At 38.9% G+C, this 24,092-nt stretch overlaps 1 protein-coding gene across 4 annotated transcripts in view; it reads right to left on the bottom strand.

Moving 5' to 3' along the window:
* Positions 1-24,092, bottom strand: part of MTM1 (myotubularin 1) — a 171,860-nt gene that overhangs the window by 122,452 nt on the left and 25,316 nt on the right. For all 4 annotated transcript variants that reach the window (XM_090263986.1, XM_090263985.1, XM_090263988.1 and 1 more), the window contains 2 exons: positions 7,122-7,194; positions 1,623-1,695 (listed from right to left, as the gene is read on the bottom strand). In XM_090263986.1, coding sequence (XP_090120112.1) covers positions 1,623-1,695; positions 7,122-7,184 — 136 coding nt within the window. In that variant the 5' untranslated portion in view covers positions 7,185-7,194. The remainder of the gene's footprint in view (positions 1-1,622; positions 1,696-7,121; positions 7,195-24,092) is intronic.

The raw sequence follows: 24,092 nt of genomic DNA, 5'->3' as shown, positions 1-24,092 counted from the left end.
CACAACAAATGACACTAATTTAATATCAACTCTTTGGCTAAGAATAACTAACAAAAAAATCACTGAAAAGACTGAAAGCAAGCACTGGCAATGTTTCTACATTACCATACTAGGTCCAGTGAGGCCTGTGAGGGAACTAGTGGGGCCACATGTAACCTCCGGGCACTAGCGGTGTTTCCTTGAGTTTGTCCACAATGCTGTCACTACCTGGGGCAAGGTGATAACAGCTGGAGAGCAGAAGTAAATGAGGGTACTGTTGCTGCTACCCTCAGGAGGTTATAAAGGTAACTACTGAGCTGCTTCAACCAGAGCACTACAATTCCCATAGGACAGTCTCATGGACTAACCACCAGATAAGGTTTGAAGTTTACCAACCTCTAATCACACAAACATTGTGACACTTTTAATAAATGAATGTCAGCAGTAAAGATGTTTCTATAGTCTACTTTCTCTTTTAGTAATCCAGATGACAGTTTAGCTAAATTTATTTCAAACATTTAACTAATATAAACCAAATGGCCAAGAGAATAGTACATCTTCGGTAGAATCAAACATCAGGAGAAACTCAATTAGGAGAGTCAATTTATTATAAAAATGTATCTTGCTTTGATCTTTCAAGGATGTCCTTGAATACGCTAATGGCTTTTAATTTTTTAAAACAAGTTTGAAATCCTTTTCTCTTCAGGTGGTAAATGAAAAATACCCAGTAAGGCTACCTCATGCTAATTGAATTACTACATGCCAGTTAAGGTTCTGGCCTGATACAGAGCACCAAAACTTCATATATGAAGATCACCAAAAGTAAGCTATCCTCCTTGCTCTTAGCCAGAAACTGAAATGGTTTCCAAGACTCGGATCATGCTTGTAAGTCTGTGGATATGAAATAGTTTCTCCTGGTTCATGTTTAACTAATTCTCAAAGGCACCATGTCTATGACCTTAATCTAATTAGCACCATGCTTTATCCATTTAAGCTGAACCTCCAAGATCTTAATCAATAAACCAAAAAGGTTTCCTGAAACAATGCTAAGGTAAAGTGTGAAAACCCACAATATCAGCTCTCGGATTAGAAGCTGTAAGATGCTTCTGTATTCTTAAACGAGAATAGTCCGGTCTTTCCAAAGTAGATACCTACCTCTTAATATAAATTTATCATGAAAACATAAGTCAAAAATCAAATTGTTACATACATATTACTAACTTCAGTTATCTGGCAAATGAAAGATACTTTAAACCATTATGGTCTTCTAGATTTCAAAGAAGATAATACTGAGACTTAAAGCATACCTCCATAGACTAGAAAACCTTAATATTGTTTTGTTCTTATAACCTGAAACCATGAGAACTATCACTCCAAAGAGTAACTTTCAAGAGATAGGACACATTTTTTTCTAAAATCATTCTGTCTTTGGTACACAGAAAAGCATATCACTATCATGGAGAGCACGAAGCTCTTGAAAGAACTCTGATCAAAATGCAGAGTTCTCTCTATATTAACACTTTTAAACAAAGCTAGACTATTGGTCTAAATTTGACTTCTAAAGAGCATGAAGAATTGAAGCCACCTGATCCTGCTGGGCCTCTCACCAACTTAGGCAAATCCTAACTTCAGAGGATCCTTACCAGTAATGCGAGTTTCCCCTGGAAGTCGAGGAACAGCCTCACTGAGATCCCGACTGACTCCATCCCTGGAAGTCTGGAAAAGAAACAGTGGTGTCAGAAGTAATGACATTACATTTGCACAGGTTTCTAAGCAACTTGGGATACAACTAACCAAAAATATACTTTTCAAATGAAAAAATTAGAGAAATTATTTACCATTATAGAACACTGGCATAGAAAGTTCAAATAAAAAATACACCTGACTCAAAATTCATTAGCTGTGATAACTTTTGGTCTGCAAATAATATTGGCACACTGTTCTGATAACAAGTAAACTTTATTGAGTATTTATGTACCAAGTCCTGTGTTTTTAAAATATATTTTATTGATTATGCTATTAGAGTTGTCCCAATTTTTCCCTTTGCCCCCCTCCACCTGGTACCACCATTCCCTCTCGCAATACCCATACCATTGGTCATGTCCATGGGTCGTGCATATAAGTTCTTTTGCTACTCCATTTCCTGTTCTGTTCTTAACATTCGCCTGTCCATTCTATACCTACCTGTTTGTACTTCTTAATCCCTGCACCTTCTCCACCATTCTTCCCCTTCCCCCTCCCAACTGATAATCCTCCAAATGATCTCCATATCTATGATTCTGTTTCTGTTCTGCTTGTTTGCTTAGTTTGTTTTTTTTTAGATTCAACTGTTGATGTGAATTTATTGCCATTTTAATGTTCATAGTTTTGATCTTCTCTTTCTTAAATAAGTTCCTTTAACATTTCATATAAGGGCTTGATAATGATGCACTCCTTTGATTTGATTCTTGTCTTCATCTACTCCACTGTAGGTTCCCTGTAAACCTTTATTTATTTCACTTAGTGTAACTTTCATTTCTACCTATGTCTTTTTTATGTTGTTGAAATATCCAGTGAGTTTCTGGAGCATCCTGATAACCAGTGTTTTTAACTCTGCATCTGATAGGCTGCTTATCTCCATTTTGTTTAGTTCCTTTTCTGGAGTTTTGTTCTGTTCTTTTATTTGGGTAAGTTGGATGTGGTGGAGCCTTAGGTAATTGCCAGGGCAGGGCAACACATGTCCCTGATCTGTGGCTCTGTGTGGAGGAGGGCTCAGAGAGGGGATAATGTCCCTGCCTGGCCTCCACAGAGTTTTGTCCCGGAGGAAGCTGTCTCCAGGCATTCGCACTGATGCCAGACACTTTAATTTCTCTCCATATGCCACTGATGCCTTTCTAACTATTGCCCTGGTGCTGAAGCCCAGAGGGAGTGAGTCACCATAAGTCCTATCTGTTGTGGGCTCTTTAACAGGAGACTGCTGGGAATCCCCACAGTTTCTTCCGCCACCCCAACCCTCACTGGTTTTTACAGCCAAAAGTTATGGTGACATATCTTCTTGGCACTGAAACCACAAGCAGTGGGGGGGGGGGTCTGGTATGAGGCTGGGCTGCCTCACTCCCAAGATATCCCTCCCAATTTTTATCGACCACACATGCGTGTGGGACTGCCCATTCCACGCCTCTGGGCCTCTCCACGCAGCTTGGCATCTCTGTCCCTCCTACACATCTGGATGAATGTAGCTTCTTTAATTCCTTGGCTGTCAGACTTCCATACAGCTCGATTTTCTGACAATTCTGGGTGATATGTATTTGGTAGTCTAGTTGTAATTTTTGCTGTGGTTGGGCAAGGAGGTGAGCGCTGATTACCTACGCCTCTATCTTGACTGAAAGTCAGTATCAGACACTTTTTAAAGTATATTTTATTATGTTGTTGCAGTAGTCCCAATTTATTTTCCCTTTGCTCCCCTCTGCCCAGTACCCCCATTCCCTCCAGCAATCCACCCTGCTTAGTTCATGTCCATGGGTCATGCATATAAGTTCTTTGGCTTCACCCTTTCCTATATTATTCTTAACGTCCCCCTGTCTACTTTGTACCAACCAATTATGCTACTTAGTCCCTGCACCATTTCCCCATTTCACCCTCTTCCCCCTCCCGGATGATAACCCTCCAAATGATCCCCATACCTATGACTCTGTTCCTATTCTGGTTTGCTTAGTTGGATTTTGTTCTTATTTTTTAGATTCAGTTGTCGATAGTTGTGAGTTTGCCATTTTAATGTTCATAATTTTGATCTTCTTTTTCTTAAGTAAGTCCCTCTGACATTTCATATAACAATAGCTTGGTGATGATGAGCTCCTTTAGCTTTACCTTGTCTGGGAAGCACTTTATCTGCCCTTATATTCTAAAGGATAGCTTTGTTGGATAGAGTATTCTTGATTGTAAATCCTTGTTTTTCATCACCTTGAATACTTCTTACTAGTCCCCTCTTGCCTGCAAAGTTTCTTCAGCTGATAGTCTTATAGGAACCCCTTTGTAGGTAACTCTCTGCTTTTCTCCTGCTGCTTTTAAGATTCTTTATCTATCTTGAACCTTTGGCATTTTAATTATGTGTCTCGGTGTGGTCCTCCTTGGGTCTAGCTTGGTTGGCACTCTCTGTGCTTCCTGGACTTGTATGTCTATTACCTTTGTCAAATTTGGGGACTTTTCCTTCATTACTTTCTCACATAACTTTTGCATTTCATGCTCTTCCTCTTCTCCTTCTGGCACCTCTATGATTCGGCTGTTGGCACATTTAAAGTTGTCCCAGAGGTTGCTAAGCCTCTCCTCATTTTTTTTTTTTTCAATTCTTGTTTCCTCATTCTGTACTGGTTGACTGGTTTTTCTTCCTTATGTTCCAAATCATTGATTTGAACCCCGGTTTCCTTACCTTCACCACTGGTTTTGTATGGATTTTCCTTAGTTTCACTTAGCATAGCCTTTACTTCTTCCCTTATGCGCCTGCCATACTCAAGCATATCTGTCAAGACTGTGAGCAACTTTATCACCAGTGTTTTGAATTCTGTGTCTGTTAGGTTGGCGCCTGCCATACTCAAGCATATCTGTCAAGACTGTGAGCAACTTTATCACCAGTGTTTTGAATTCTGTGTCTGTTAGGTTGGCGCCTGCCATACTCAAGCATATCTGTCAAGACTGTGAGCAACTTTATCACCAGTGTTTTGAATTCTGTGTCTGTTAGGTTGGCTATCTCCTCATCTTTTGGGTTGGCTATCTCCTCACTGATTATTTCTCCCACTGGAACCTTGATTCGTTCCCCATTTTGGGCCATACGTCTCTTTCTCCTCATCTTGACATGCTCCTGTGTTTTTGCCTCTGTGTCTTAGGTAAAGTTATCACTCCTGTTACACTGTAAGGGGCGGAGCCTTAAGTATTCCTCAGTACAGGGCGACCTGTTTCACCACGTTGTGGCGCTGTATGTGGGCGAGTGGTCAGATAGGGAACAATGCTGCCTGCTCAGCACTTGCCCCTTTTCCAGTCACTTTTCCCACTTTGGTATGGGTCTGGCACCTCTCTAGCTGTTGCCTTGGCTGTCATTCCCAGAGTAGGCGGGTCTGCGGACATTTTAGGACCATGGGGGCTCTTTAAGAAAACGCACTCTACTGAGAGACTGGCAGTTTCTTCCTATGCCCCAACCCCGACTGGTTTACGCAGTCATAAGCAATGAAGCTTTATTTTCTCCGGCGCTGGGACGGTGAGCTGCGCGGTCTGGTCAGGAGCTGGGAAAACTTCCCAGGTGTCCCTCCCCACTTTTTAAAAAGTGTGACTGCGCTTTCTACTGGCCTGCCACTGCCGTCGCCGCTGCTGCCACCATCACACCGCATCCTCTCTGCCCGGGCTCTGCCCCTCCTACCTGTCTGGATGACTATTTCTTTTTTATATCTTTGTTTGTTGGACTTCCATGCAGCTTGATTTTCTGGAACTTCTTGTTGTCTCTAGTTCTGAGGTAGTTGTATGCCTTCTTAGTTGTGGAGGGAGACCCAGCGTGTCTGTCTAGGCCTCCATCTTGGTTGGAAGTCCATTTGTTGGATTTTTAATGGTTATCTTTTTTATTCAGGCACAAAATAAAAATTCTTAGCCAATTTTCAGTATGTTTTATAGTGCTTTCAAGCTATGCGTGTTTAACTAGGAAGACAAGACAAATTGTCCCCAGCCAGGAATGCCTTTCTCAATAAGGAGTAAACTCCACACACCTTATATATAATATATAAATAATAAGACTGGAAATAAATCACAATTATCCTTTAACATCACCACTTACTAACTAAAAACAAGTATAATTAGCAAATTTAATATTTGGTATGCCTTTTATATACCACAGTTCTGGGTCAGAAGAAAGCACAATTCAACTACAAAATAAGGAAAATAAAATGTTTGATTAACATAGGAATACATGGGATTAACATAGGATGTACTTTGTTTTAATGTTACACAAGGAGTTGTAATTACCTTCTTGAAGTTACCATTGTGTTTAGAATTGATTCTTGTACCATAAATTACTAAAATAGAATAAAAACTTATGTAATCTTAGTAATGATACCAAAAGCAGAAAATAAAAAAGGAGATGATTGATAGATGTGAATACATAAAAACTTTAAACCTGTGACTTTCAAAATCAAAACAAAATACTACAAACATACAATAGTTAAAAGGCTGACAATAAACTAGGTGAAGAGGAATAAGAGGTACAAACTTTCAGTTATAAAATAAGCAAGCCACAGAGATAGTGTACAGCTCAGGGAACATAGTCAATAAAAATAATAATAATTAGGACAAAGACTTATAATACATAATATAAAGACTTGTTAATAGCCTATAAATGAAACTTATAAATCGATAACAATCCCCCCCCAAACATCCCAAAGGCAACAGGCAAAGCGCATGAACAGTTACTTCACAAAAGAAATACAAATAAATAAAAACCATGTTTTCTTCACTTTTAAAAAGGCAAACCTTGTTAGTAATCAGGGAAATACAAACTAAAAGATACCAGTCTGCTCCCTTCTGATTGCTGCATCCCCCTATACAGCCATTGGGATTATAAATTAACCTTTCTGGCAGATTATCAAGAATATGTATCAAAAGCTATAAAGGGCCATGAATAAAGCTTATTTTAAATTCATCCCTTACTTTCAGTATATGTTCTGAAAGCTCCCTCTAACTACACAATTTTCTCCTCAATACTTTGAACCATTTTCTGTTAATGCTGTATTTATTTCTGCCATGCAACTATTTTATTATCATAATTAGAAAATAACGCCAACATTTAGGAAGGTGTAGCAAGCTTCTCAGCGAGCCTTAGTTTTCTGGTATCTTTTTCAGAGAACTTTCTGGGGCAAGAAATGCCTAGTACCTCAAATATAATAGTCATAATACAGAGGTACTAAAAAATGAAGTTATGTGAAAACTCATGTAACACATAGAAGGTAGTCTGTCTTTTCTAGAACAAGGTAGGATAGTAAATAAAACCACATGTATTAAAGTGTTTACATTATGTGAATGAATAATATAATTAATAGTTTAATAAACTAAAAATGAGCAGCTAATATTCAAATATGAAAACAGAAATGCAAAGAAAGAGATAGGATAAATCTGATAATACAACTTACCCTCTTAATAGACTCATTCTCCAAGGAACGTGAATTATATTTAGAATTTGGTGCAGAAGCCATACTGGAAACTCTAGCAAGAAAGACAACATCCAATATCAATGGAATTGTATGGAATTTCAAACGTATGCAATACCTCATATTTAAGTATTGCAGCTGAGAACCAACAGTACTACACTTTACAGGCCCTATTTCCATAGTAATCTCCAGTGTAGATGATACACACAAAGGACTAAGCATAGTGCAGGGCACTATGGAAGAACAGGAAAGGGCAGCTAGCTAAGTATGCACGGGTGAGCTCACCAGAAGACTGTACACATATCCTTGGGTTTTTTATTGACAGCATTCAAAATGTCATCTAAAAGAACTTAATGTTTAGTAATTGTGCAATAGGCCTCAAATTTCCACACTTAATTTTTTAAGATTATTTAGAGGTAGAAGAGCAATAAAAAGGGTAGACAATTGAACTCACAGTATTTTCCCTTTTCAGAATTCTATTTTCTCCAAATTAGGCAATTTGAAGTGACATGGATGTCATGGAAATCAAATTAATAAGATTTTATTTAATCAGTATTTTCTAAGGAAAGCATATCTCCTTTAAATAATGCACATTCATCATAATTCAGACACGTGAAAGCATCATATTCAAAACATTAACAATATCATTTTAACACCAGATTTATACTTGTGAAGATTATAGCAACAACAGAAAACTAAGTAATGCTTCGCTTATCTTATTTATCAAAGTTAATGACAGAGAGATACATATGAAGTCACAGGAAGGTACACAGCATCCAACTCATCAAGGTGATTGCTGGCATTTGTGGGATCTTTTTCCCAGGCTCATTAAGTGAGTGTTCACTTGTTATCAAAATCCGGCATGGAGAATATTAACACACCTTAATACAAAAGCTAGTGATTTGATAGCTTTGCACTGTCAGTCACTGTCCTTAAGTAAGGCCCAAGAAAAATGACGAGATGCAGATAAGGACAACCACCAGGATGAAGAGGCAGAGAGATGACCAGGTGAGGACAATTTTATAAGATTAGGATTGTCAGCCTCCCACCCCACCACCACCCACCAGCCAAGTTCAGCTCTCCAAGGACAAGGCTGGGGGTCTATCTGGGTCAAAGCTGTATCCTGGCACACAACTGACACTCATGACTATTTGGTGAATGAATAAGTTTATGTGAAAAATACACAATATTGTGAAACATCATGATGTGATTAGATGGTATATTGGTTCTTCAAATCCCAGAACACTGGAACTAGGGAATTACTGCTGAGGCTTAAAAATGATCAGGACATAATTCAATACTTCTTTATAAAAAAGGATACTAAACTTCAAACACACGAAATTATTAAGACATGGTACAACATAAAATTAGAGATAACTTTCTAAAAAGAGTAATGAATGGTAACTCTAAAATAAATTAAATTCAGACAAAAGAGCCTTGAAAAACCTCTTTAACCTTAAATTCAAATCCTAGCATAATTATCCATTATTCCGAGATAGCAGAATGGATAAGACAGACTAGATAGAGCAAGTAAGATGTTTTTGCCCTAAATTATTCTATTGACTGAACAAGATTATATATTTGGGGGATTTTCTTCAGTAACAGATATAAAATTATTTTTTAGTAATAAAATAGTTTAACAGTTAAAACAATGAACAAGTCAGTGTTTTCAAACAAAAGTTACATTATTACTGTCAAATCAACAGAAGAAATTTAAAATGTTGGGTTTTGCATTCAACTCAGTCTTCACTCTCCTGTTCCTGTTCATAAACCAAAAAGATAAATCTTCCTGTTTTTGTTAATCCTCATTTAAAAATTTCAATTTAAAATAAACTAAATATAAGAGAAAATCCACCTTTTCCCCCTTTTTAAACTACCTTATTGAGACATAACTAACATATCATAGAACTCACTACTTTCAAGTGTACAAGTTAATGGCTTATAGTATATCCACAAAATTGTGCCAATTTAACCACAATCAATTTTAGAATATTTTCATCATCTTAAAGAGAAATCCCATACCATTATTAGTCGCTCATCACTCCCCATTTTCCCAGACCCTAAGCTACCACAAATTTTCTTCTTCTATAAATTTTCCCATCTGGACATTTTATATAAATGAATTCATATAATATGCACTCTTTATGTCTAAAGGCCTCATTTTCAGAGCTACACTGAAAACTGCTATTAAAAGTTAGATCAAGGACTTATGGCCAAGATGGAGGTATAGGCAGACACACTGCATCTCCCTCCACACTAAGAAGAAATACAACTATCTCAAAACCAAAGACAACCAGAAATTCCAGAAAATTAAGGTGCATGGAAGTCCAACAAAAAAAAGAAATAAGGAAGAAATACTCATCCAGACAGGTAGGAGGGGCGGAGCCAGAATGGAAAGGCAGCGGTGTGGCATCAGTGGCGGTGGCACGCTGGTGGAAAGTGCAGTTACACGTTAAAAAACGTAGGGAGAGACACCTGGAGAGGGCTCCCAGCACCAGACCACACTGCACAGCTCATAGTTCAAGTGCCGAGGAATATAAAGCCACATTACTTCTGACTAAGAAAACCAGTGGGGGTTGGGGCAGAGGAAGAAATGCCAGTCTCTCAAAAGAGTCTGCTTGTTTAAAGAACCCCAACAGCCCTAGAACGTCTGCAGATTCACCCACTCTGGGAACCACAGCCAGGGCCAGTCCCCTACAGGAGCAGGTGAAGCCCTGAAAAAGAGGTGAGTGCTGAGCAAGCAGCATTGTTCCATTTCAGACCCCTCCTCCACAGATAGTGCCTTAATGTGGTGAAAGGGGTAACCCTGTACTGACGAAAACCTCAGGTTCCACCCCTTACAATGTAACAGGTGTGACAGCTCTACCTAAGACAGAGAGACAAACACAGGAGCCTGTCATGTTGAGGAGACACAGAACTATGACCCAAAAGAGGTTCCAGTGGGAGAACTAAGCAACAAAAAGATAGCCAACTTAACGGACGAGGAGACAGCCAACCTATCAGACACAAAGCTCAAAACACTGGTGATAAAGTTGCTCACAGACTTGACAGATATGCTTGAGTATGGCAAACGCAGAAGGGAGGAAGTGAAGGCTAAGCTAAGTGAAACAAAGGAAAATCCAAACAAAATCAATGGTGAAGGGAAGGAAACCAGGGTTCAAATCAATGATTTGGAACACATGGAAGAAAAAAACCAGTCAACCAGTACAGAATGAGGAAACAAGAATGGAAAAAAACAAACAAACGAGTAGAGGTTTATGAACCTCTGGGACAACTCGAAATGTGCCAACATCTGAATATAGTAGTGCCAGAAGGAGAAGCGTAAGAGCAAGAAACTGAAAGCTTATGTGAGAAAATAATGAAGGAAAATTTCCCTAATTTGGTGAAGGGGATAGACATATAAGTCCAGGAAGCACAGAGAGTCACAAACAAGCTAGACTGAAAGAGGACCACACCAAGACACATTGTAATTAAAATGTTAAAGATAAGGAGAGAATCTTAAAAGCAGCAAGAAAGAAGAAGAGAGTTACCTACAAAGAGGTGCCCATAAGACTATCAGATGATTTCTCAAAAGAAACTTTGCAGGCAAGAAGGGACTTGCAAGAAGTATTCAAGGTGATGAAAAGCAAGGACCTACAACCAAGATTACTCTATCCAGCAAAGCTATCATTTAGAATGGAAGGACAGATAAAGTGCTTCTCAGACAAGGTAAAGCTGAAGGCATTCGTCATCAGCAAGCCATTAGTATATGAAATGTTAAAGGGGCTTATTTAAGAAAAAGATAAAAACTATGAACATTAAAATGACAACAAACTCACAACTATCAACAATTGAATCTAAAAAATAAAAATAAATACAAAAACAAACTAAGCAAACAACCAGAACAGGATCAGAATCATAGGTATGGGGCTCAATTGGAGGGTTATCAGCTGGGAGGGGGAAGAGGGAGAAATGGTGCAGGGATTAAGTATAACTGGTAGGTACAAAATAGTTAGGTGTAAGTTAAGAATAAGATAGCAGAGGGTGAAGCCCAAGAATTATATGCACGACCCATGGACATGAACTATGGATGGGGTGGGATTGCTGGAGGGAAGGTGGGGTACTGGTAAAAGGGGAGCAAAGGGGAAAGAAATTGAAACAACTATAATAGCATAATCAATAAAATATACTTAAAAAATGAAAAGTTAAATTTAGATAAAGTAAAATCTGAGAAATCCAAGGGCCCAGGTGTGGGAGACCAGTATGTATGGGTACAGAGGGCTGTAGCTGCTGTATGGAGCCAGAACTGAAACATGGGCCCATAAGCCTTAACCTGCAGACAAACATTCCCCACATACCATGCTGCCGGCCCCACACTCCGGGTAGTTTTAAAAGTAGAATAGGAATGCAATGTACTATTTGAAGCTAATGAAGCCCGCTTGCTTTGTATAGCCCCAAATTCTTTTCAGTAGAATGTGAAAACAAAATGTTTAAGTAAAAAAAAGAGACATCTAGAGTTTTATGATATGCCTTGGCACCTCACAGTCTTGCTACCTATCTCCCTATGCTGATTTATGTTTACCTTTGTTATTATTCCCAACCATTTGGTGGAGGTCTGCATGCTAACCCTGTGCATTTCTGCATGTAGCAAACTCAAAAACCCTGACTGAGCCCTGGTTGGTGTGGATCAGTGGGCTGAGTGCCGGCCTGCAAACTGAAAGGTCACCAGTTTGATTCCCAATCAGAGCACATACCTGGATTGTGGGCCAGGTCCCCAGTTGAGGGTGCGTGAGAGGCAACCACACATCGATGTTTCTCTCCCTCTCTTTCTCCCTCCCTTCCCCTCTATAAATAAATATATAAACAAACAAACATATAAATGAAAACCCTAACTGAGAGAAGAGTGATCAATGATCTCCCATGAGAAACACTCACCCTTCTCTCTCCTCAGATAATTTGTTTCTGAGTCAGTTCTTTCATCCGTGCCAAGGGATCTGTGGGACAGGTTACCCTCACACCCAAGTAACATGGGCCAATTTCATGATGAGGTTTGCTGTAAAACTTGATCAGTGAACCTCTTTTTGTTGAATGGTTCCAATTATTCCTGAAATGTACAGATGCTAGAACAGCATGATGCTGGAGAGCACAGATGTTGGAGCTCACACCATTCAAATTCTGACTCTGCGACTCACTAATTGACCTTGGACGGGTTATTTAACTCCTCTGGCCTTCAGTTGCTATTCTGTCTGCAGCATAGTTGGGAACCAAATGAATGAAGTAATACATATGAAGGGCTTAAAACAGTGCCTGGTATATTTGTTAACAAATTATGTTTTCAAATATGAAAGGGTAATTATTGAATGCTGACAGCATAACCAATTCTATAAATTAGTCCTGACCCATAAATATTAGGAAGAAAATTCACTACTACCAGGATAGTGCATGGCTTGTGGTGACCTAGTTATAAAGGTGCTTTTTAAACATGAAAATAATGTCTCATTAGGACCAGGGGAAGCACTGCAGTGCTGTGGAAAATGTACTAGATGGGCATGGAAAGTTCATCCATACATTCACCTATAAAATGTCTATGCTGGTCTAAATGCAGTTCAATAATAATTAGAAACTATAGTGAAGTTTACAAAAGTCAGCTACCATTTTGGTTACAGAGTATTTTGTCCCAAGCCCCTAAAGCTCAAGTTTTACTCCTTTCTATTAAAAAACAAACAAACATTGAATTGGGGCTACCTTGGCTTTAAAGTGAAAATTGAAACTTAATTTCCTATATATATGCTAGTGCAAGATGCTAAACAAAGGTAGACCACTATCATTTTTGATCCTGAAAACAACTTCTGTAATGATTTAAGCCCAATGCTCCCTATGACAGGGAAGATAACCAGAAAAGCCTAGATGGTGTGTGACAAGGCTCAATCATGAGTTAGTGGCAGGGCCAACTCTAGCCTAGTCTCGTTGACCAACACAGCAATGTCCTTTTCACCCAGTGAAAAGTGCTTCCAAATGGTCTCTATTTTGGGGGGTAAAAAAAAACAGGTTGGATGTGACTGGTCCCAACTTCAACAGAGAAGAAATTTTAGAGTAACAAACATAGTTAAGAAAACTCAACTCATCTACGCAAGAAATTTTTAGGGGCCCTAACCCCCTTCAAATAAAGGTGGCATTATTTAATAAATCAAAATTTTAAGTCACAATGTGGCCTTAATTGTGTCTCTTCTTAAAATTCAAGACATCTAACCTCAATGGTCTCACATCCCATTCTCTTCCCCCCAGGTTCCCCACCCTCCTATCTCTCCCACCTCCTCTGTGTCTGTCTTCTCTTTGCCCCTCTCCATCTACTCTTCCTACCACTTACCACCTTTCAGATATCTATTGTTACTATCTACCTCCATCCATTATAATCCAAGCTCCCACCAGATGGGGATTCTGGCATGCATTATTTCCTGCTTTAGCTACAAGACCTTTAACAGTCATTAGCTGGCAGCCAGTAAGTACTTAATAGGTATTTGCTAAATGAATGAATGAATGAATGAATGAATGAACAAACTGGAAAATAAAAACCTGGGCAAAGAATTTAACTTTTTTACTGAACGTTTCATTTAAGCCAGAAATTCAAGCAAGCGTTAAAAATATGTTAGAACAAATCTTTGGCTAATCAAGGCATGATGGATCTGGGCAGCAGAACTTGAACACTACCATCCTACTTCCCAAGAAACACATTTTAAATTAAGATACAGAAACATCTTCCATTAAGTCCTTCTTCTAGACCAATAAACTTGTTCCACACTCTGTTGAATATGAAAAACAGGATTCCACAAAACACCTGCAGCAGACATAACTATAACCACTTTCAAACAAATGAGGGTCATTTCACCCCACTGTGAAAATCTAAAAGCAGAATTAGAAAATAATTTTGACTTCAACCTCATAGGGCCTTTGCAAGGAAAATCTAAACTCCAAGGGGAACTCTAGTTCCCATGGTCACCTGATTTGAGATCAATGGGCCTCGGTTTGTGGTTTCTCTGAACTTTCCATGTACAAACAGTGACAAAAAGTATGCAGGCCTCTTTGGAGTTTACTCAGTGTGCTTTCTTACTCTGTGCTGACATTTAAATGAAGTTTAAGGATGGTATTCCTCTGGAGGGTCCCTTGAAAGCTGTAGAAACCTAACCAGTATGAAAATTGACTTCTAAAGCCTACCAGTGAGCAAGAAGTTATGCATTAGCAGCCTTTGTGTCCAGAATTCCAAGTATTCCTAATGGAGCTCTCTTTACTTGGAAGTCTGTTTTGAAAAAAAAAAATGCCAAAACTGAGGCCAGCCCCAAAGTATTTTTATACATACTTTCTTAGAAAACAAATTTCTGTAAATCCCCATTTGCTAGCCTGAAATGAAAATCAGATATTATCAACCTAAACACAATTTCAAAATATAATCAATAAAAGGCCTTAATTCCACTATAAATGAGAAATAAAAGGAAAATGAATTATAATAAAATACTGTATTTTTCAATATTACACTGAAATCAAAAACACCCTCCCCCATTTCCAATGTGACCTCTAAAGGGAGTGTCACCTCACCCCCATAAGGACCAAAAGCAGAGAGCTTTCTGTTCTGGAGTGTGTGTAATCACAGGATTTATTAAATCAAGTTATTCTGACTTTTGCATTAAAGTTGCTCTGACTGTGGGACACCTAGGGGGCAAGAAAATGAAAAAGATGTCCTCAACCAAATTACTCTCAGCACAAAAAAAGAAATGTACACATGCCAACCATATTTTAAAGTATACTCTATTGATTATGTTGTTACAGTAGTCCCAACTCTTTTTTACCTTTGCTTCACTCCTTCCAGAACCCCACTTCAGCACCAGCAATCCCATCCCCTTCAGTTCATGTCGAAGGGTCATACACATAAGTTATTTGGCTTCACCTTTTCCTATATTATTCGTAACTTACCCCTGTCTATTTTGTACCAACCAATTATGCTTCTTAATCCCTGCGCCATTTCCCCATTTCTCCCCATACCCCCTGCCAGCTAATAAGCCCCCAAATGATCCAAATTCTGTTCCTATTCTGATTTGCTTAGATTTTATGTTTATGTTTTAGACTCAGTTGTTAATAGTTGTGAGTTTGTTATCATTTTAATGATCATAATGTTGATCTTCTTTTTCTTAATAAGTCCCATTAACACTTCATATAATAAGGGCTAGGTGATGATGAACTCCTTTAGCTTTACCTTGTCTGAGAAGCACTTTATCTGTCCTTCCATTATAAATGATAGCTTTGCTGGATAGAGTGATCTTGGCTGTAGGTCCTTATTTTCATCATCTTGAATACTTCTTGCCAGTCTATTCTTGTCTGCAGTTTCTTTATAGAGAAATCAGCTAATAGTCTTATAGGCATCCCTTTGTAGGTAACTCTCTGCTTTTCTCTTGCTGCTTTTAAGATTCTCTCTTTATCCTTAACCTTTGGGATTTTAATTATGATGTGTCTTAGTGTGGTCCTCTTTGGGTCTAGCCTGTTTGGGACTCCCTGTACTTCCTGGACTTGCATGTCTACTTCATTCTCCAAAATTAGGGAAGTTTTCCTTTATTATTTCACATAAGCTTTCGATTTCTTGCTCTTTCTCTTCTCCTGGCATCCATATGATTCTGATGTTGGCGCATTTAAAGTTTTCCCAGAAGTTTCTAAGCCTCTCCTCATTTTTTTCAACTCTTGTTTCCTCATTCTGTACTGGTTGACTGTTTATTTCTTCCTTATGTTCCAAACCATTGATTTGAACCCTGGTTTTCTTCCCTTCGCCATTGGTTTTGTGTGGATTTTTCTTCGTCTCATTTAGCATAGCCTTCACTTCTTCCCTCATGCGTTTGCGATACTTAAGCATATCTGTCAAGCCTGTGAGCATCTTATTCACCAGTGTTTTGAACTCTACATCTATGAGGTTGGCTATATCCTCATCGCTTATTTCTCCCACTGGAACCTTGATCCGTTCCCTCTTTTGGGCCAAACTTCTCTGTCTCCTCATCTTGACAGGCTCCTGTGTTTGTCTGCCTCCATGTCTTAGGTAGAGCTGCTGCACCTGTTACGTTTTAAGGGGCTGAGCCTTAGGTATTCGTCACTGTGGGGTGACCCATTTCACCATGTTGTGTTGCTGTGTGTAGGGGAGACGTCTGAGAGGGAACAATGCCGCTTGCTCAGTACCCGCCCCTTTTCCAGGCACTTCTCCCACTTCCGTATGGGACTGGAGCCTCTCTAGCTGTTGCACTGGCCGTTGTTCTTAGAGTGGGGGGGGGGGGTCTACAGACATCCTAGGGCCATGGGGGCCCTTTAAACAAGTGGACTCTACTGAGAGACCGGCAGTTTCTTCCTCTGCTGCAACCACCACTGGTTTGTAGTCAGAAGCAACGTGGTTTTATTTTCCCCGGCACTGGAACTGTAGATGCGTGGTCTAGTCTGGGTTCTGGGAGCGCTCCCCAGGTGTCCCTCCCCCACTTTTTAAAATGTATGACTATGCTTTCTGCTGGCATGCCACTGCTGCCGCTGTTGCCGCGACCACACCGTGTCCTCTCTGTCCTGGCTCCACCCCTCCTACCTGTCTGGATGCATATTTCGTCTTTATATCAGTGTTTGTTGGACTTCCATGCTGCTCAATTTTCTGGAACTTCTGGTTATCTCTAGTTTTGAGGTAGTTGTATTCCTTCTTAGTTGTGGAGGGAGACTCAGCATGTCTGTCTAGGCTTCCACCTTGGCTGGAAGTCCCCCAACCATTTTGAGACCAGTACACTATGAATTCAACTTCTACATCTGCCCAGCCCACATGAAAATAAACAATGATCTGCAAAACTAGAAATTTATTTTATGTCTATAATTTCCTTTAAACAGGGGTAAGGAAACTTCTTCTGTAAATGGCAGATAGTAAATATTTTAGATATGGTGAGCCATATACTCTGTTTCAGCTATTGAACTCTGTTGAAGCCTTAAAGTGGCCATAGGCAGTGAGGAAATGACAGGGTGTGGCTGTATTCCAGTAAGACTTTATTTATAAATACAAGCTGTCACACTCTGCCTTAAACTATTAAAATAAATTATTTCCAAGTGAAATTCCTTCAGGGAAAGCTAATAATAATAATAATAATATAATAATAATAAACTAAAATATAAGTGGTTAATATCACCATTCACAGCATATATCTTGTAAAAATGTGCTATGACTAGCTGCAAAACTTTACCATGTAGTCGAAAACAGGAGGGGATTCTGTAATTCATACCAGTTTGGGCTTCAAGTATCAATTTTGTCACATGATTGATAATAGTCATGCAGCCCTGGACTAACAGCATTTCCCTGTCTGAGAAATGGACATGATACTCCCTACCTCATGAAGCTGTGGTGACAAAGCTGATGACAAAACAGAAGCACTACAAAACTGGGTCCCTTCCACCTACAGGATAATTTTTTAAAATGTCTTTATTGTTTTTCTATCACAGTTGTCCCATTTACTCCCCCATTGCTCCCTCCTTAGCCCACCTCTTCTCCCACAGTAAATCTCCACCCCGTTGACCATGTCCATATGTCATTTATATGAGTTCGTTGACTAGGCCCTTCCCCTACTTACCTCCCTTCTCTCCTTCCCTCACTCCTCCCTGGTAACTGTTAGTCTGCCCCTTATTTACATGCAACTGGTTTAATTTTGCTCATTTGCTATGTTGTTCATTAATTTCCTGTATTAGGTCATAAGGTATTTGTTTTACATTTCCAGGCTTATTTTGCTAAGCATAATTCTCTCTACTTCCATCCATGTTGTGGCAAATGGTAGGAGTTCTTTCCTTCTGCTGCATCGTATTCCATTGTGTAAATGCACCTGTTTTTCAATCCACTCATCTACAGATAGCCACTCAGGTTCTTTCCAGCACTTGGCTATTGTAAAAAGCGCTGCTATAAACATAGAGCCACGTAGGTTCTTTTGAATTAGTGTTTCAAGATTCTTCAGGTATAATTCTAGCAACAGAATTGCTGGTTCAAAGGGCAGTTCCATTTTTAGTTTTTTAAAGAAATTCCAGTGTTTTCCATAGTGGCTGCACCAGTCTGCATTCCCACCAGCAGTGCCCTACGGTTCCCGTTTCTCCACATCCTTGCCAGCATCTGCTGTTTGTTGATTTGTTGATGATGGTCATTCCAACTGGTGTGAATTAGTATCTCATTGTGGTTTTTGTTTGCATCTCTCTGATGGCTAGTGTTGTTGAGCATTTTTTCATATGCCTATGGAACCTCTGTATGCCTTCCTTGTATAACTGTTTGTTAGGTCCTTTGCCCATTTTTTAATTTGGTTGTCTGTCTTCTTGGTGTTGAGTCCTATAAATTCTTTATATATTTTGAAAATAAATCCCTTGATGAGGTATCATTGGCCAAATATGTTTTCCCATATGGTTGGTTCCCTTTTCATCTTGCTGATGCTTTCTTCTGCTGAGCAGAAGCTCTTTAGTTTGATGTAATCCCATTTGTTTATTCTTTCCTTTATTTTCCTTGCCTTAGGAGATGTATCAGTGAAAATATTGCTATGTGGGATATCTCAAATTTTCCTGCCTATGTTTTTCTCTAGGACTTTTACAGTGTCACAACTTATGTTTAAGTCTTCCATCCATCTTGAATTTATTCTGGCATAGGGTGTAAGTTGGTGGTCTAGTTTTGTTTTTGTTTTTGCTTTTTGCATGTCCCTGTCAAGTCCTCCCAGCACCATTTGTTAAAGAGGTTCTTTTCACTCAGTTTTATGTTCCATCCCCCTTTGTCAAATATTAATTGATCACAGAAACCTGGGTTTATTTCTAAGCTCTCTATTCTGTTTCTTTGATGTACATGTCTGTCCTTATGCCAGGACCAAATGGTTTTGAATACAGTGGCTTTGTAGTATAGTTTGGTATCAGGTATTGTGATTTCTCCTATGTTCTTCCTCAGGATTTCTCTGGCTATTCAGGGTCTTCATTGTTTTTTGTTTTGTTTTGTTTTGATTAGAATAATATTTTATTTTTTACTTTATTTTATTTTCTGGTGTTATGTTATCTCTTTATTTTTTAATATGCTTTATTGATTGTGCTCTTACAGTTGCCCTAGTTTCTTTTCCCCTTGTTCTACTCCACCGTGACTCCCCTCCCTATAGCTATCCCCCCAATTAGTCCATGCCCATTGGTTGTGCATATAGTTCTTCTCAACATCTTCCTATCTACTCCACTCCCTCATAATATGCTTAATTCCCATACCACCTCCCTCTCTTTTCCCCTCTCCCTATTGACCTTCACCCATAATGTTCCCCATACCTATAATTCTTTTCCCACTCTTGCTGCCTAGTTTGCCTTTGTTTCGGTTCCCTGGCTTCTGTTGTTGGTTGCTGTGATACAGTTTTCATTTTAATGTTCATATTTTGGATCCTCTTTCTCCTAAACAAGTACATTTAACATTTCATATAACAGTGGTTTGGATATGATGAACTCCTTCAGTTTTACTTTGTCCTGGAAGCACTTTCTCTGCCCTTCTAATCTGAATGACAGCTTCGCTTGAGAGAGTAATCGTGGTTGTAGGTTCTTGCTTTTCATTACTTTGAATGTTTCTTGCCAGTCCCTTCTTGCCTGCAGAGTTCCTTTTGAGAAATCAGCTGAGAGTCTTATTGGGACCCCTTTGTACATAATTCTCTTCTTCTCTCTTGCTGCTTTTAAGATTCTCTCTTTATCCTGAACTTTTGACTTTTTGATTATAATGTATCTTGGTGTGGTTCTCCCTGGGTCCAGTTTTTGTGGAACTCTCTGTGCTTCCTGGACCTGTAAGTCTATTTCCTTCCCCAAGTTAGGGAAGTTCTGCTTCATTATTTTTTAACAATTTTTTTTTCAATTTCTAGTTCTTCTTCACCTTCTGGCAACCCTGTGATTTGGATGTTGGCCTGCTTACAGCTGTCCCATAGGTTTCTGAGCCTCTCCTCATTTTCCTCACTTTTCGTTTCCTCTTTCTGCACTGGTTGACTGTTTGTTCCTTCCCGATGTTCCAAATTGTTGATTTGATCCCTGGTTTTCTTTCCGTCACCAGTACTTTGGTAAGTGTTTTTGTTCATTTCATCAGAACTAGCCTTCATTACTTTCCCATCTTGTTTAAGATCTGATGTTATGTCTGTAAGCATTTTTATAACCAAAGCTCTGAACTGTGCCTCAGAAAGATTTCCTACCTGCTGCTTCATCAGATTAGATATGTGCTGTCTGGTCAGCTGCGTCACCGGGATCTCTCTCATGATCTGTGCCATCCTGACAGTTTTGTGTTTACCTTTGCTTCCTGGGTGGGCCTATCACACATACTACACGACAGGGGGCTGAGCCCTGTGCACCTGTCACAACCGGGCGGCCCTTCTCAGCACACTGTGGTATTTTCTGTGGGGTTGCGGGTGCAAGATGTATTCCTGCTGTTCACTTTCCGCTGAGAGACTGGGAGCCTCCTCCTCAGTCCCTACCCACTCGGAACTTCACAGACCAAGGCAATGGGGGTCTGCCTTCCCGGGCATTGGAATCACAAGCTGACAGGTCTGGTCTGCAGCCAGGGATGCTCGCCAGGTGCTTATCAACTACCCAAAATAGGGGTGTTTGTGCTCACCGCTGTCTTGCCGCCGTCACCACTGTTGCTGCCGCGAGCACATCTTGACCTCTCCGCCCTGGCTTCACTCCTCCTACCCGTTTGGACAAGCACCATTTCTTTATAACTTGATACACTGGATTTCCATTTATTATATGGAACTTCTGGTTATTTCTCTTTTTGTGGTAGTCGCATACCTTCTTAATTGTGGAGGGAGACAGAGCGTGTCAGTCTAGGCCTCCATCTGGCTGGAGGTCTCGGGGTCTTTTTTGGTTCCATATATTTTTGAAGTATTTGTTCTAGGTCAGTGAAATAAGTCACTCATTTTAATAGTGATTTCGATGAATCTTTAAATTGCTTTGGGTAGTATGCTCATTGTAATGATGTTGATTCTTCCCATCAATGGACATGGAATATGTATCCAGTTTTTCGTATGTTCCTTAATCTTTTTCTGCAGTTTTATATAGTTTTCCAAACACGGATCTGTTATCTCCTTGGTTAAGTTTATTCCTAGGTACTTTATTTTTCTTGTTGCTATAGTAAATGGGATTTTTTCTAGTTCATATCTGTGACATTATATAGTTGGTATACAGAAATGCCTTCGATTTCTGAATATTAACTATGTACCCTATTTTGCCAAGTTCACTTATAAGGTTGAGTAGTTATTTCATACACTCTGTAGGGTTTTATATGTACACTACCTTATCATTTGCAAATGATGAAGGTTTTACTTCCTCTTTTCCAATTTGGATGCCTTTTATTTATTTTTCTTGTTTGATTGCTATGGCTAGAACTTCTAAGATGATGTTAAATAGGAGTGGAGAGAGTGGACATCCTTGTCTTGTTCCTCATCTCAGTGGAAATGCTTTCATTTTTGCCTATTTATTATGATGTTGGCCTCAGGTTTCTTGTATATGACCTTTATTATGTTAAGGTATGCTCCTTCCACTCTCATTTTACTGAATATTTTCATCATAAATGGGTGTTGTACTTTATCATATGCCTTTTCAGCATCTATTGATATGATGAAATCATTTTGTTTATGTGTTGATTTACGTTTATTAATTTGCAAATATTAAACCATCCTTGCATTCCCGGGATGAATCGTGCTTGATCGCGGTGTATTACCTTTTTAATGTGTTGTTGGATCCTGTATGCCAATATTTTGTTAAGGATTTTAGCATCTATGTTCATCAGCGATATTGGCCTGTAGTTTTCTTTGTTTTGTCTTGACCTGGTTTTGGAATTAGGGTAATACTGGCTTCATAGGAAGAGCTTGGGAGTCTTCCTTCTTCTTGGATATTTTGGAATAGTTTGAGAAGGAGTTAGTTCTTCCCTAAATGTTTTATAAAATTCACCTGTGAAGCCATCCGGTCGAGAACTTTTGTGTGCCGGGATTTTTTGATTACTGCTTCAATTTTACTAGTTGTTATCTATCAGACTTTCTGCTTCTTCTTGAGTCAGTTTTGGAAGATTACATGTTTCCAGAAATTTCTCCATTTCATCTAGGTTGTCAAATGTCTTACTGAACAGTTTTTTTAGTAGTAATTTCTGACACTCCTTTGTATTTCTGTGGTATCGGCTCTCATATCTCTTCTTTTGTTTCTAATTTTGTTTATTTGGGTCCTCTTTCTTTTTTTCTTGATGAGCCTGGCTAAAGGCTTGCTGATTTTGTTTATCTTTCAAAGAACCAGCTCCTGGTTTTATTGATCTTTTGAATTGTTTGTTTAGTCTCTATGTCATTTAATTCTGCTCTAATATTGATGATTTCCTTCCTTCTATTCGCTCTGGGCTTTGTTTTTTGTTGTTCCTCTAGTTCTTGTAGGGTTAGATTTTTTTATTTGAGATTCTTGAATCGTACTTAGGTAGGCCTGTGTTATTATGAACTTTCCTCTCAGGACTGCTTTCACTGTATCCCATAGGTTTGGGGCTGTTGTTTGTTCACCATCATTTGTTTCCAGAAACTTTCTGATTGCGTTCTTGATGTCATTGCTAACCCAGTCATTATTTAATAACATGTTATTCATTCTCCATGAGTTTGAATGTTTTTGAGTTCTTTCCTTGAGGATGATTTCCACTTTCAAGCCATTGTGATCTGAGAAGATATTTGATATAATTTCAATTTTCTTGAATTTGTTGAAGCTTGTTTTGAGTCCTATCATGTGGCCTACCTTTGGAAATGTTCCGTGTGCACTGAAAAGACTGTATACTTTGCTTCTTTGGGGCGAAAAGTTCTATATATTTATCAACTAAGTCCATTTGATCTAGAGTGTTGTTCAATGCCTAAACATCCTTGGTGTTTCTTTGCTTCAAAGGTCTGTCCATTGTTCACAATGGGGTGTTAAAGTCCCCTACTATATATGTGTGTGTTGCTGTTGATATCCTTCTGTAGTCTTCCAGGATTTTACATATATTTTTTAGGTGCTCCTATGTTGGGTGTATATATATTTACCAGGATTATATCTTCTTGATGGATTGCTCCCTTAAGTATTATGAAATGTCCTTCTTGTCTGTTTATGGAATTTGCTGTGACATCGGTTTTGTCTGATATAACTATTGCTACCCCAGTTTTTTCTTTCATGTGTATTTGCTTGGAATACTTTTTTTCATCCCTTCATGTTCAGTCTGTGTAGATCTTTTGTTTTGAAGTGGGTCTCTTGTAGATAGCATATATGTGGGTCAAATTTTCTTATCCATTCTGCTACCCTATGTCTTTTTTTGAGTATATTTTATTGCTTATGTTGTTACAGTAGTCCCAATTTCTTTTCCCTTTGCTCCCCTCTTCCCAGTACCCCTCTTCCCTCCAGCAATCCCAACCCCCTTAGTTCATGTCCATGGATCGTGCATGTAAGTTGTTTGGCTTCACCCTTCCCTATATTATTCTTAACTTACCCCTGTCTATTTGGTACCAACCAATTATGCTTCTTAATTCCTGCATAATTCCCCATTTCTCCCCTTCCCTCTCCCAGCTGATAACCCTGCAAATGATTCCCACACTTATGATTGTGTTCCTGTTCTAGTTGTTTAGTTTTTTTCTAATATATTTTAAACTCAGTTGTTATTTGTTAGTTTTTATTTTTTTTGCCATTTTAATGTTCATAGTGTTGATCTTTTTTATAAACAAGTCACTTTAACATTTTATATAATAATAGCTTGGTGATGATGAACTCCTTTAGCTTTACCTTTTCTAGGAAGCACTTTATCTGCCCTTCCATTCTAAATGATAGTTTTTCTGGATAGAGTAGTCTTGGTTGTAAATCCTTGTTTTTCATCACATTGAATACTTCTTGCCAGTCCCTTCTACCCTCCAAAGTTTTTATGAGAAATCAGGTGATAGTCTCATAGGCACCCCACTTTGTAGG

Source organism: Furipterus horrens, unplaced genomic scaffold (genome assembly GCF_987537825.1).
Source record: "Furipterus horrens unplaced genomic scaffold, mFurHor1.1.pri manual_scaffold_17, whole genome shotgun sequence".
Lineage (NCBI taxonomy): Eukaryota > Metazoa > Chordata > Mammalia > Chiroptera > Furipteridae > Furipterus > Furipterus horrens.
Note: the sequence above shows the minus strand (reverse complement) of the source record. Positions and strands in the feature narration are given on the sequence as shown.